Here is a 15,388-nt window from a genome sequence, read left to right on the forward strand (position 1 = left end):
TGCGGGCTGTGGCCACAGGGTTTGTTGAAGAAGGGAGGGCAGTAGTGCCAATTTGCACCCCTTTTCCCATGCTCTTTTGTTCCAACACCTTCATAGGTGGGTTTTGGTGTGGTGCCCTTCTCCATGTGCTGGTCTCTGACCATTTTCCCCTGAACACAAGTAAAACTGAACTCGTTCTGTGCTATAACCCAGGAGACCCTGCATGGAATTTCGTGCGTGAAGAAAAACTACTCCTCTAACCTAAGCCCTTTTGTTTTGTTTCCCCCCTCCAAGACATTTCAAAGGCCTGTTACAAAGTCCAGGGATGCTGCTGAGGCTTTGGAAGCTGTGTGGGAGCAGGGGACTCTGATAATGGAAAATATTAAGGAAGGACGGGGTAGCTTTGCAAGAGATTTATTTATATGGAGAGAGGCACACAAAATATTTACCAAGCGAAAAGGGGGAGATAAATCTCAATAGCCATGAAAGAATGAAAGCTTAATTTACAGTACTCCTTGTGCATTGTTGTTTCGGCTCGGAAAGCAGCTATTTTAATCCTTGTATAAATATCCTTTGATTTTACCGGATGGCCCCGTGTCAGCGTAAATCTGGCTGGTCTCTCAGCAGCCGTAGCTCGATGGTTGTGTATGTCTCCAGGGGGGTGTGGTGGAAAGCTCATGTTGGGCAGCCACCTTTTTGTTTGCCATTGTGGCGAGTGACTAGTTCAGGAAGGGTGGCTTTAACTTCATTAAGTCTCAAAAAACCCCACCCCATCCATCTCTGAGTACAGCAGAGGGGAAGTTTTTCATTCAGGAGGTTGCAGGGGATTGTGTTTTCTGTTCAGACTGTTTCTCTCAGGCTGTGCAGTATGATGGAAGACACCTGGGCCTTCCTTCCATTACACATTTTGTTGGCTTTAATGGTATTTTCTTTCCTTGGACCATTTCCTGTTGCTGCAGTTGACTGAAAAAGATAAGTCTCGGGTCAAGGGTGGAAAAAATAAACTTTCATTTGCAGGCTGAAAGTCAGCAAAGCCCATGCTGCAGGCAGTAAAAAAAAAAGCATTCTGTAACGTGATTTGGCTACCCTTGCAAGGTAAGATTACAGTTATTTTTTTGGCGATTTTTTAACATAGATATCTCTTGGTTTAGACACAAAATCATTTATTATGGTGACTGGACTTTGGGAAAGGGAAGGGTCTTAGTGAATTTGTAATTGCAGATTTTTTTTTTCCCCGGGCAAGATAATTAGTAGAGACATCAATTCCGCATGAGCTTTATATGGAGAGGCTTTATATGGAGTTTATAAGCAGCTCTAAATTTAGCCCAGCCTTTATCACACTGGTTTCTATTGACAATACAAACTTTTTAGGCTGAAACATATTTTAGTAATGCATCTGCATCAAGGATATACAGCAAACATCAAGGCCTGTACAAAAACCAAAGATCCACCGTAACATGGAAAACACACAAAAGGTTTTTTTTTTATGAGTTATTATAATATAGTATAAACACTGAGGTAAAAGAGTGTAAAAACCCAAAATATTGCAGAATAAACTAGGGAGAGGTTTCTAGGGCTTTCCTGTAAATAGATTAGTTTATATTTGAAGAAGTTTTAAATATATCCAAGAAACTAGGGCACACTCACACCTTTCCCTGTCTGTCTTTGCAGCAGCACTTCATGTCAATCCACCATCCTATGACAGAAGCAACACTCATCCTATTTTGTGTCATTTTTTTTTTTTTAATTGTCTGCAGTTTATAGGCTTCACTGTAACATTTTAGCATCCAACAGGTAATTTGGGATTTTAATCTCTAGTAGTTAGTGCCAAACATTCCACTTGTTGTTACAATTGTCTTAGTTTCCCCTTACCTCTGGTCATCAAGTCTCTTCAAATGAGGATGCACTGTACAAGAAGCAGTTAAAAACCAGAGAATGTTATTTTTTAAAGCCCTTTTAATCTTCCATTTCTCTTAAGACAGAAACTTTCCCAGTCTTTTTTGTAACAGTGCCCAACCACTTTCACTTTCCGCTTGTCCCTCTCCAAACACACAAGTTTGATCTAGTCATCTCAGCTGCGTATCATAATTGTTTTTTATTTCATATATACATTCTTAACAAAGCATCAAGCCAAATGCTTTCATTTTCCCACATTTCAGTGAGCTCCAAGTACAAATTAACTGTTAGAAGATCACCACTAAGTTCCAAATCCACCCAAACAGATATGCATATTAGAGGGCTTTACTCTTCAAAGTACAAAAATTATTTTAATTACACTACACGCTTCCCCCTCCCCCCCCACTTTTGAAGTATTAATCACACCTATTTACACTCTGCCCATTTAACAGCTATGCAACAAGATGCAAATTAGACCATTCAAACATTTCTATGAAGTTCAGTTCCTTCCAATACACTAAACGAGGTTACAAGACCCTTTTCTTGTGCTTTGAAGTTGCACCAAGCAGTTTAGAACTGGAGAAGGAAAATATCATCAATAAACAACGTTGATTACCCAAAAAAACTAAATATGGAGTATTACTTCCCAAGTTACAAAAATACACAACTTCTGATGAAATTTGCTAGTTAATATACATTTACTCCAGAATATGAATACAAATAACTTTTATTAAAAAAAAAAGCTAATAATACAATAGGCATGTCTGAGACCTAGAATTGTGTTAAAACCACTACCGTGTGCTGTAGGCATCCTTTAGGAACTATACAAATTGGTATTTCTAAAAGGTAATATCACTATTCTCCAGCATAAAAGTTATTATGTGAGTTAAGTTCTATGTCACGGTTTATTAGTTCAAGTTGAGCCACTTACACCAAACAAAAAATACCAGAAACATTATGATCCAGTAGCTTCAAAAAAAAAACCAAACAGCCGCTTCATCCAGGTAGTTTTGATGCAAATCAGACTAATTTAATGCAAGTCCCTAGTATTTACAGTCAAAGTACAGTATCACTCTACAATTTTCTTATAAAACAGTAGGTAAGGAGTCGATGTAGACGACGACGTGGGAGAAAGGGAATTCAGAAAGTCCTTTTCTTCCGTCACCTTCACTTCAGAATCGTCGAAAAGCAACCACTTGCCTTCATACTCCTTCAGGCTCTGCAGCAGGTAGAGAGCTTTGTTCTCCAGTCCCCCCGCAGCCACCCCGTTGTGCTGGCCGTGCTGGGAGCCGCACTCCCCGCTCCCGTTGCTGCTGCCGGCCTCGGGGGCTCTGCTTTCCGCAACCACGTTAAGGAATTTCTCCGGGTTGGCTGGTTTGTTGTTGTAGAGGTCACAGTCAGGCTTGCTCTTCTGCCCCCCGAGGAGTCCCACAGCTTCCATGTTCTTTTTGTTGAGAACTTTCCCCGGCTGCGCGGTCCCTCCGTTGACTCGGAAAGAGACTTCACCGTCGTCGTAGTCTTCGGCGACGGTTCTCGCCTCCTCCTCGTTCAGCGGTTCTGGTTTAATCATCTCGTACATTTGGTCAGTGATGAAGTTGCCCTTGTCTAACTCCAGGCTGTTGAGGTCTGTGATTTTGACAGAAGCTGTGTAGTGTCCACTGCTGATGGTGATACCGCTGTGCATCACCACCGCAAACAAGCCGTAGGTGTCGTTGGTCGGCTTCGTGCTCCATTCCTCCAGCGACAGCTTCAGCGGCGTCAATAAGGGAGTGTTTATCTTGGACAGTCCACCATAGCAATCAAACCTTTGGAAGAAAGATAAGAGTTAGACCTCTTGCTGCAACAGCACACAACAAACCCTGCTTTTAGTGCCCCGTATATTCGTGTCCTTCTCTGAAAAAGACAGGGGTGACCTGACTGCGAGAAGCTGCTCACTTTTCTACTGGCTTATTATCACCAGCATCTGTCCCAGGACAGCCCTGCCCAGTAAAGACAGTTTTACAAGTAAGTGTAATGTTAAATCTGACAGCCTACTAACTACGTATTTTAACTATTTAAGAATTTCTCAAGTTAAGTTTTAAATAGTGATGATAAAGGGATTATCCTAATTGCTCAGTTATCCCTCGTGCTTCTATGCACAAATACTTCCACTTCTTCCCAGATGCTTTTTCCAGGTTGGAACATCCAAGGTTGAACTAAAGCAGGGTTGGGTATTTTTTCCCCCTAAGCCTTTGAAAGAGTCATCTACTAAATAAAGGAATATTTTACTTTCAAGTAGCTTTAATGTGACTCAGAAAAACTGAGTAAATAATTTTCAGGTGATCTGAGTGCACCATAGGATACTGCCAGTGGTACCCAAGTTATCTAAGGATGAATGAGTTACTAATAATTTCTTATTACTAAGGGTTCTTCATTAACTGTCCAATATTATACAGTTTTTTTTAAAAAACCTAGTTGATTTACTTTGGAGCAGCATCTAGTATTCCATAAATATTTAGCATCACACCATAGGATACTTGTACCCAACAGTTATCTAAGGATGAGTGAGTTACTAACACTTTCTTATTTCTAAGGGTTCTTCATTAACTGTCCAACATTATACAGTTTTTTAAAAAACCTAGTTGATTTAGTTTGGAACAGCATCTAGTATTCCATAAATATTTAGCATTTTGTTCATAGTGCACAAATGTACAAGGAGAAGAGTTTAAGTCCTTTCATTGCAAGAAGGATCTTCTAAAAAGTTTGACGAGAAAATAAGTGTTGGGACTTTTACATAATTGTGTATTAAGGCTCCTCGCCCGATTCTGATCTTACACAATTTACATATTGCATCAGCCCAATTTAATTAACCCCTTTATTTAACGATATGTTATGATGTCTTAATAGATTTCAGTGATGATTCAGTCTTGCTCAACTGTTTGAGTGCTGCAGAGAAAGATACAGGGGGATACAGACAAACCCTGTAAAACTTATGTTCCAAAGAGGTAGCTACTATTAATTAACTTGTATTTTATCATGAGAAAGAATAACTATCTTTAGTCCAAGGAACCTGTAGCTATGGCATAGCAATTTTGCATTTTATCATTAGAATAACTATCCTTAATCCAAGGAACCTGTAGCTATGGCATAGCAATACAAGCATAACTGCAGTAACAGAATATTACTTTTGTTTTACTGGGTTTAGTTTTGTTTCTGCTCCTAAACATTGCACTGATCTTCACAGCCCTAAACCCTTATTAACTTAGATACATTTATACACACACAGATGTCCTCAGTCACTCCAGTCTAATTAACTGAAACCTCATTTTACACCTAGGCTTACCGTCAGCATTTGACTACACCAAAAGAAACACAAAAGAGCATATAATCCAAAATAATAAAACTTAAATCTTCTGAAAAATCCCTATTATTAGTAGCCAAAAATAGAAATATTCAGAAGAGTCAAAAAAGAGAGTAACTGCTTGCTGATACTCCAGATCAGATAGCCAGTTCCACTCAGGGACACTGACAAGCAAATTAACATCAAACAGTACAATAGATCAGAAATCCAGTTCCACTCAGGCACACTCTGACAAGCAAATTAACATCAAACAGTACAAAACCCAGGCTCTACCTTTCTTCTGAATGAGATCCAGCATCAGAAAGACTTGGAGAGGAGGGAATAAGGGAGGAAATCTTTTCCTATTAGCTTTTTGTTCTTCTTAATGATAAGAATCTGAAGACAGAAAAATGGCATGCGGAGTGCTCTGCCTCCTCTGACCGAGGCACCAGTTCACACAACAACCAACTCCATTTCTGCACCTACATCTTTCGAGGCCAGAAATTAGCAGTGCTTTACCCACTGCCCTGAATTCATACCTCGAGTTATTATAGACCCTTAAAGCCTTCAGCTATTTTACTGCAGCGCTTTTAACGCGTAAGGAGATTAAATACTCCAAGTAAAGATTTCCAATTGCATAAGCACTGAGCATGCTTTACCCACTGCCCTGAATTCATACCTCGAGTTATTATAGACCCTTAAAGCCTTCAGCTATTTTACTGCAGCGCTTTTAACGCGTAAGGAGATTAAATACTCCAAGTAAAGATTTCCAATTGCATAAGCACTGAGCAAATGTGACTGTAGCAAAATCTAAAGTAAGCCTTGTTAAAGAAAAATAAGAATTAAATCATCTGCTCTTTCCTGATACCATTTCACAAGACAAAAAAAAAATTCTCATTTTCTCATCAATGTTACTTGTTAAATTTATATCATGGAAATGCTTAATTAGATGTTACCAGTTACACATTTCTTCTTAATAGCTTCCCAGTCTGAGCACACGTGGGCTAGTGTTTTTTTTCCCCACGTGCACACTTGCCAAAGAGAATTAATCATCCCCAGGCAAGTAGAGTTTCAAACTGGCTGCTTTATTTAAAAACAAACAAGCAAACAAACCCAAACCACTTTGCAAGCCAGCATCTAGAAAAGTTGAAGCCAATCTTTACTAACTGCAAATATTTACTTTGTTCTTCCCCTCTGCTTCATTTCTCTTCATTTATTTAAAAGTCAGTCATCAGGACACTCAGTAGAGCACAACTGAGAAGCAGACAAGTTTTCAAAATTTTTATTGGAGCTGGGAGAAGTTGTATGAAGACTGTCAGTTTTTAAATCTTAAGGCCAGCAAAACAGTCTGTAATTACTGTAACACTAAATATTACAAGTTTATGTAAGTCAACTGGGGGAAGCTCCATCAAAGCTCATTGTTGAAGAGCCACCACAGGAGTGAGTGGACACTCTGGGATAAGCCAGGGCTTTGGTTTACCAGCCTTGGCTCTTCCCCATTTGATCTGCAGCTGCATTTTATGACTCCAAACCAAGATGTGTAGAAACAACATGGTTTTGTCCAAGATAAAACATCCATGCCAAAAAAAAAAAAACAAAACTCGGAAACAATCTTCTAAGCAGTTTCAGCTTCGTCACCGACTCCGGTTCTACATCTGATTTTTCCACTCTGACTTCCTGCACCTCTGGCTGCCGGCACTTGGCAGAAAATGTATGACATGATTCAGAGGACACACGAGGAACAGCACAAGAGACTGGATTCAGCCTTCCCCGGATATAGGTCTGACAGTTTGGAGCAAGGACCTGAAGGTTTTCAGGAGAGAAGAGGAGGTAAGTGATTTAGGAGGCAGCTGGTTAACCTGCAGCCTGCAAGTACATCCTCAGGGAAACAAAAAAAAAGCAGCAAATATAGGAGGAAACTGAAGGTAATATTCAAGTTTCCTTTCAGGTGGACATCTCGGGTTGTATTTTCTGAACAGCCTATAATCATACCAGGGTACTATCTCACATCAAGGGCTGCTCAACAATAGCAGTGCAATTGTTAAAACAAAATGTGCAACTCTTTCTCTGCCTTGTTGTGACAGTCAAATATTATGTAGAACAATGAAAAGACAATTTTCTATGTTAAGAAGCTGGACTCGTATGAAGAGACATTAGCAGACACTACAGAGACAGAGGAAGTTTCCTTTCTACTTCAGAAACCTGGATAGTCCTAAAAACAAATGATAGGAACAGGCAGAGCAAGAATTCTAGTTTTAAAAATCTTAGCAAACTACCTGTAAAAGTATCCTAATATAATCCTTTACAACAGTTATTTTACAAATCTGACTTATACTGACCAGTTATCAGCACTTTTTTATAGAGCATCCTCTGACAAATCATGGGTCAAGCTTACATTTTGTATCTGTGAAGTGCCAGAGGTCCTCTACACTTCAAGTTTTAAAATATATCAGTGAAACAAATATTATAAGTTAAATTCCATGGAAGACTTCAGGCACTAGACTTCCTGCTGGCAAAGTGGCTCTGAAGGTCTAAGGCCAACCAACAGGGAAACACACACCACAGGGAACTGGGGGAATAAAAGGCCAAACTAATTTGTGCCTAAATAACTGATGCTGAAACCAACACAAATGGATCTTCTTTTGGTGCATCTGGGAGAGCTCATGCAGAAAACAAAAGTTAAGTTTTAGTGAATAGCAGGAAGAGTTGGAAATACAGGTCAAATATAGAAATGTTACTAAAATTATATAGTCACTCTCAAAACCACAATTAATGGTAACAATTTTCTGAAGGATCTGGAGTAGTATTTTGTAGTTCAAGAGTTTTTCCTGATGAAGCCTCCTGTCATTTTTCATTATTTGAGTCTCAGTGGAGCAATAGGTTACTGCAAAATGCTGTGTGCACAAAGTGTCATGGCCTTGTTTCATTTGTGTACAGTGCTGTAGGGTATGGGGGGTTTATTGACTGGGTTTTTTCCCCCCCCCCTCCCTTCCCAAAGGAAAACCCTGAATTCCTAGGGATAAAAAAAATGGTAAGGAAAACTTTCTTAAGAATAATCTGTCAAAAAATAAGGATTTCTACATCAAGCATCAATCTGATTACTCAGCAATTGAACATCAATGACATTGGTATTACTGTATTTTAAATGATTTCTGTCCTGCGTGTTAGATCTTCAAAGTGTTTATCTCCTGATTTTTTTCCCCAAATTTCAGTACTCACATTCAGTTAGAGACTAAAGTACTATTAGCTGTGACCATAAAATTCAGTTTTGTTCCCATTAGTTGTTCTCCTAAAATACTTAAACCTACCTCTAAACTCTGTCAGACAGGTGATATTAAAAGTAAACAAAGTTTTAAGAACCATGAGGGTATCAGGCTGTTGTAAGAACATATATAAAACATTTTTTCTTAAGAGGTCTTGTGATAGTATATTCTCCTGGAGACAGTTTCTACCACTACTTGTAACAATAGAAACCCTTTACGAAATAAGGGGCTATGTCCCACTGATTTAAGTTAATTTCGATCTAGGAATCTGCTCTTGCTTTTGGAAAAGTTAAAAAAAAATAAAAGACCCATTTTCATCTCTTCTGACAAATTTTCCCTTCCAAGAGCACACTGTTTTGTAACACAGTCAATCCACATACTCACTCTAAGCCACTAGCAGCAAAGCACTTCAAATGAATTGTTATAACTTCAGGCATTTTATCGAATAAAAGGCTGCGTTCTGCTTCTGTGTAATGATGGCAGTTTTCGCAGAAGTATTTGTCCTCTCCCACAATCCTTTCCACTGACGCAAACTGGGAAATTGCCCATTTAAGAGTCTTCATTTCTGTTTTTGGCTCTGGAGAAACTATAAGAGAGGATGGTTACATTCACAGATATGCCATTATTTACACTTCCAATGCATTACGACAGAGAAACAACAAAGTATGTTAAGACACATTCAAAAACACTATAAAAACCACTCAATATGTGTGAAGTAGAAAATGCGTTCAAATCATTGCATCATTTCAGGAAGTGATGAAAATACCACTTCATGGATATTATGCATATTACTACTTAAAATCTGTGGGTTTTCCCAAAGCTCGTCTTCAGATTGCGCAAATTTTGCTGCCATGGCTGGAAATTGGGTGCATTTGAGACCAGAATTTCACTCTTTAAGGAAACTTCCAAAAATAACCAGAAAGTTCCCTTTTGCTTTTTACGTTTTGCCTCCCCCAAGAGCTTCTCCCCACTGAGGACAAGATCCCCTGTGCTGTCGGCAGCATTTTAGGTATGAAAATCACCACATACACATGTTGTTCTGAGGTCCTTCAGCAAAACAGGGAGGGCAAAAATAGTAAAAGCTGCTGCAAATTAAGCTCATGGGAAATAAAATTTTAAAATTCTTCAAAATTCAGAATTTCAAAATGTATTCTTGCTCTGCTTATTTTTTTCAAAATAGCTAAAAAACTACATATAGATCGCTATGATTTGTGAAAAATACCAGAGGACTAATATTTACAAATACAAAATAAGCACTATTGATGTAACAACGGTCTGAAATACTGAAAAAAAATATTTTTTTACAGTAAATTAACAAAAGAAAGAATCTGGTTTCTAGTCTCTTAGAGAAAAAATGCAGATATTTCTTATGAAATGACAAAAAAGCAGAAGAATTTATTATCCAGGAAGAAAGGGAAGACCCAAATCAAAGAAAATACCAATTTATAAGCAGGAAAACCTGTATGTTAAGTGAAAGTCTGTGTTACATGTGAAGACCTGAAACGATTTTAATACTATCCAGATCTGTCTACATTATCAGTGCTGTGTTTCCAAAGTCTAAAGTTAATCAGGACACGAGATAACGGACAGCCTCCAACTTTAACCAGCACAAACAGGAGCTGTGTTCCTCCATAACTACGGCACCGTCCTTCCTCGATGGCCGGCTGAGGCAGAACCACACACCCCAACCCCTGTCAATTACTTACTTTCTGAACTCTCTTCTGTTTTAGAAAGTTCATCTTCTTGCACAGGAACGCTGATGTCCTGAAAATCTTCTCTCCTTTCAGTAAAGCACTCGCACTGAATTACTTACTTTCTGAACTCTCTTCCGTTTTAGAAAGTTCATCTTCTTGCACGGGAACACTGATGTCCTGAAAATCTTCTCTCCTTTCAGTAAAGCACTCGCACTCCAAGCATCTCGTTCTCAGAACTAATTGGCCCTGGAACAGTTTCTCCACTAGCTCAAAAACAGCCAGTTCTGTACCTAGAGGAAGTACATGCCACAGCATTTATCAAGGTGCATTTTATTCAAAAGACACGTCAGAACCTGCCTAACCTTCTTGGAAAAAATCACTGCGTTACAGACGTGGGCCTTTTAGGGATTATCACATGCAATTTTCACAATGTCATCTATTTGCAATTAATCACTGCATTACAGACATGGGCCTTTTAGGGATTATCACATGGAATTTTCACAATGTCATCTATTTGCAATTAAACAGGGAGCGTCTTTCTCTCGGCCCTCAAAATTAAAGTTCTGTTTTAAGATTAGGTTCTTATTTTATACTTGAAGTGTGATGACATCACATTCTGGAAAATTTGGGTTTCTTCTTTGTATGGAGCATCAGCCTCCTCGAGGAACATCACACTTGTGGTTTTGCCTGGTCTGTGTTCTCAGTCCTCTCCTCCAATACTTTCTGAACTTGTTGGCCAATTTTAGTCAAATCTGCTCAAGAGAGAGATCTCAAGAACGATTGTGCATTCTGTCAAATCTTTATAAAAATTGGTGGGTGGATCAGAAAGTAAGTTCCAAATTAGCAAGTACTGAATTTGTACCAAGGCTCTTCCCTCAGCAGTTACCTTGTTTCATTGACACAAACAAAATCCATCCCTGCCAGCCAATTAGCACACGTAATACATCCAGTGTCCTTCCTAGTTCCTGGGAAGGCTGGAAATATGGAAGTACTAAAGAATAGAGGGAGGAGGGGAAGGTGGTGTTTGTAAAGACTTAGGACACAAGTTGACAACCAATGGGGTTTGTTCTGTCTGCTCCTCACAGTAATAGCCCTTTACACCTGGAATCCACTCACACTTTCTATAGATGACAAAGATTGGTGATAATATAAACCTGGTAATATTCTGACTTTTTTTTTATATTGTACAATGATTACATAATGTTAGACAAATACCTCTTAAGACCTAAGCTAAACGGGTCAAGTTATTAAAAGTTACAAACATGCATCACATTAAATTCTCTTTCAGAAAAATCTTTTTCAATTCCTGAAAATGTAATTTTGTATCTAGAGAGCTCTGTGAGCTATGCAGTCTGAAGGCTGACTTCCCACGCATAGTAATTTCTTAATCATACTAATTTTAAGGCCATACACTCGTTCACCAACCTTCCTTTTTTGGTTCTTTTTCAGTTCCTTTTTCATTATGGCTTTCGGCAGGAGACGCTGGCTCACGGCAGTCTTCTTTAATATTGTTACCATTTTCACACTTTACGGAGGACTCTTCAAGCTCACAGTCATCATATTCTTTCCCCGGGTCTTTGGATCCCAAGTTTGTAGTTAACTTTCCTAGACTATAAAATTTAGACAGAATACTAGGTTGCTTGCACGAAGATTTTAACCAGTTTAATCTAAGCCGTGACTTTTTCTGCGTTGGCTTTGCACTCTCATTTTCACCAGAACACTTGGCGATGGCATCGGCTTGATTTTCTAGCTTTTCTCCCGTCGCTTTCCTCTTTGACCTGGTTTGCCTTTGATTTTCTTCTGCTGCCATTTGCTCTTTGGATACTTTGGATTTTTTCTTTGCGTTGCCACCCTCGGCATCGCTTTTTCTTTTCCCATTTCCTTTGAGGAGCTTGTCTTCGGCCGTGTCCCCAGCCTGGCCACTCGGGACGTTCTCCTCCTCCTCGGCAGTGTTGCCAGTTCCATTGCTCTCAGTGTTTTCATTCTGTTTTTCCTCCAGTTTAGCTGCAGGCTCTTCCACGGGCAGTTTGTTCAATTCTTCCTTCTTCAGGAGCTGACACGTTTCTTGAATGTTCCCCAGGATACACTGCAGAACCTCCTGGGCATCGTGCTGCAAGTAGCCTTCATACATAGGGTTGAGCTCTCTAGAAAAAGTAAATGAGCAAGACAATGAGAACTAGTTATTCTTTGCTAACTGGCTAAATGATCTGAGATTTCAATTCAGGAGTTTAGATATAAAAGCAGAGGTCAGTGAGAACGCTTACACATTTACGGCTAAGTACTGTTTTAAATCCGTGGCTGGATTTAAACTGTATTATTACAAAATCAAAATGTAATTTCAAATTTATGATATCACAGGGCTAACAATAAACACAAAAAACCAACTTCCTATCACCATGCCCCAAATTTAAGACCAGCTGCCTCCTGCAAGTCCCTAAAGCTGTGCTGGACTGTGCAGTGACATCAAAACCTCAGGTGAAAGTTCTGACAACGTGTTTAAGGTAATTTGTACCTAAGGGTGTTTAGTAGCCTTCGGGGCTGAGTAGCAAGTTCATCCGTGTATTTTTCTGGATTTAGGAGAAAGCTGGCTTGAAGCTGCTCAACTGAAAGGATCAACGAGTGCAAACTGCAGATTAGTTCATAACTTGCCAGTGGATCTTCTTTACAACTTCCCTGCAATAACAACATAAAAAGAATAAAAATACTTGCAGTTTTGTCTGTAACAAGAAGTTAAGACATTTGACAGATTTTTTTTGCCTGCTATGGGAAGCAGGTGAGTTCCAGCCAATATATTGCTCTTTAGCTGGTAGAAAACAAATACAAAAGCCAAACTAGTTTGTTGGTTTGTTTTTTTTTTAAACCCAAACTATCTTTGCCCAAACACCAAAATTCAAAGTAATGAATCATAATTATCTTAATGTCAGAAGCATGAGAGATCTTTTCAACTTTCTTCTGTTACAATTAAGATTTGTGCTTACGAGTTTACAGACACTCTGAACACTCAAGTTTGAGCACAGGTTCAAAACAACTCAAACACATCTTTACCTGAGATAGGACTGTAGAAAACAATACTGCAAAACTTTTAAAAACAAAAGAAGTCACAGCAAAATTTTCATTGCGGTCCTGGCACTCAGCCTCACTCACACAGTTACAAGTACAGGAACGTGTCGTGAGGAAGTCACAGCAAAAGTTTCATTGCAGTCCTGGCATGCAGCCTCACTCGCACAGTTACAAGTACAGGAACGTGTCGTGAGATATGTTACCTTTTCTGCTTTTTGCTCTCCTTCATCCTTCAAAGATTCTTTCTTCTTTGAAATGATATTATATAAATGTTTTACTCCAGTTTTAAAACCAGGACAAAAATATAATACCTGAAAGCAACAGTTTAAAACAAGAGAATAATTGGTAAAGTAAGAAGTTACTCAACGTGCACGTCCACATTTATGACCAAACCAGCTTTGCATCTCCCAAGGCTGCCGCGCAGCAGGTGACGATGCACAATTACTCACAGCAGGGAGGTGCCCACAGTATGTAAACTGAAAAATTGCCCAATCCAAGCAACCTACAGAGCACATATTTCCTGCAGCATCATCTTTTTTCCCCCCTGGCTGTAACTTGATTCCCTTCACGCTACATCCAACCACCTATATCCCATCAAACTATGAACCTCATCCGCTTGGGCTTAACCGAGAAGAAAATGTATCTTTTTGAAGCCCCCTGGACATGAGCTTACCTGAAGAACGCTGTTAAGGTAACACGTGTTACCCAGATTGTTCAAGCCCACAAAAGGCAACATGTTGTCTTTCTTCTCACAGCTAACGAGCGCGGGAGGCTGTGCCGCAGGAACAACCTGGTCACTGTTAAAGAGAGAGAACAGTCTGTAGGGGACAGTTTTTGAAAATGACTCCTTCTGGTACCCATCTCTCTCCTGGCCATCTACCATCTCACAGGTAGCTTATAGAATTAATGACTAATATATACAGATTAAAATCACATCAAAAGTGTTGCAGAGTGTGCGTGTGGCTACTCTGGGCACTCAAACAAAGACAGACTGCTCGACTGTACCACTGCTCTTCAGCAACCTACACAAACCCAGACAGGTTGACAAGAAGCAAACAAATCTGCTGTTAATTCAAAAAGTATCAGGACACTGATTTAAGGAACCAAAAAAGTTCTCTTTGAAATACTTTTGTATGTTCTTTGTTCATTCCTAAGGCTAGAAAATACTTTCTATTGCTGTCCCCTGCTCCAGATTCACAGCGCTTCATTTCTAGAAGCAAACCAAAAGGATAAAAAACAGCACAGAAAAACCAAAAAGGATCCAATAAATCTGGCGTATTACATACAGTGATAATGCACCGCACTGACAGAACAGAACCAAATACTTAAGTCTCCAACACAACTGTAATTAACCACGATTAAGCAATCTCTCTCAATTTAAATCCTATTTAAATTTCCTCGCTAGCTGCAATGAACTGAGCTGACAGATTCACTCAGGGCTTGAAAGACCCTCATGAACGGCAGTAAGCAGCACAATCCATTCTTTTACTTGCACCAGAAAAAAACTTTAAGGTTTTTTTTAAAAAAAAACCCTCATTTTGCAACACCTAACGCTTTAACATACTTTAAATAACTCAGCATCCAAGTAACTACCTTATATTAATTTCAAGTAAGGTAACTTCTTCAAGTTATTGAAGTTTATGCCAGCTGAACATCCATAGCGCACGGTTAATAGTTAATTGGGGTTGATTAACTTGTCTCAGGGGTTTATTTAACAGACGCTGAGGCGCGTCCTCATGCAAGAACATACAACTGCAAGGGGGGGCTGGTGCAGGGCTGTTTATCCGTGACACCCAGCAGCCTCACCGAGCCGCCGGGCTGCTTCCAGCAGAGAGCCAGGACCAACTTATCGGGAGCAAAACTCTTACGTACATCTCGGAGCCCCGGAACTCGGCACCCTTTTGTTCATTTTCCTGGGACTCGGTAAAATCCAGCGCTCTTTTCGCCTCCTTTTTTTGGAAGAGCTTCAGGGAAAGCCTGTTCTTCTTGGAAGGGCTCCCTCTGGCAGGCCCGGTGCTGTCACTCGGCAGGACGCCGGGCATCTTTCCTGGCGGGCTGGCGAGCGGGGGAGGCGGCCGGCCCGGCCGGGGAGCAGCGCCGGGGGTTCACACCTGCCACACACACGCACACACAGACACCGGCCGCCATTTAGAGCGGGAAGCACCGACGGGAGCCGG

General features: G+C 39.9%; 1 protein-coding gene across 1 annotated transcript; it reads right to left on the minus strand.

The window, feature by feature from the left end:
- Positions 1–1,917: 1,917 nt before the first annotated feature.
- Positions 1,918–15,388, minus strand: USP1 (ubiquitin specific peptidase 1). The gene is made up of 8 exons (XM_014939136.1): positions 15,084–15,388; positions 13,885–14,008; positions 13,415–13,522; positions 12,664–12,824; positions 11,577–12,295; positions 10,271–10,441; positions 8,842–9,043; positions 1,918–3,680 (listed from the first exon to the last, which is right to left on the minus strand). The coding sequence occupies exons 1-8, from the start codon at positions 15,251–15,253 to the stop codon at positions 2,945–2,947; spliced, it is 2,391 nt and encodes a 796-aa protein (XP_014794622.1). The 5' UTR covers positions 15,254–15,388; the 3' UTR covers positions 1,918–2,944.

The sequence above is a fragment of the Calidris pugnax genome, unplaced genomic scaffold (genome assembly GCF_001431845.1).
Source record: "Calidris pugnax isolate Ruff unplaced genomic scaffold, ASM143184v1 scaffold18, whole genome shotgun sequence".
NCBI classification, from domain to species: domain Eukaryota; kingdom Metazoa; phylum Chordata; class Aves; order Charadriiformes; family Scolopacidae; genus Calidris; species Calidris pugnax.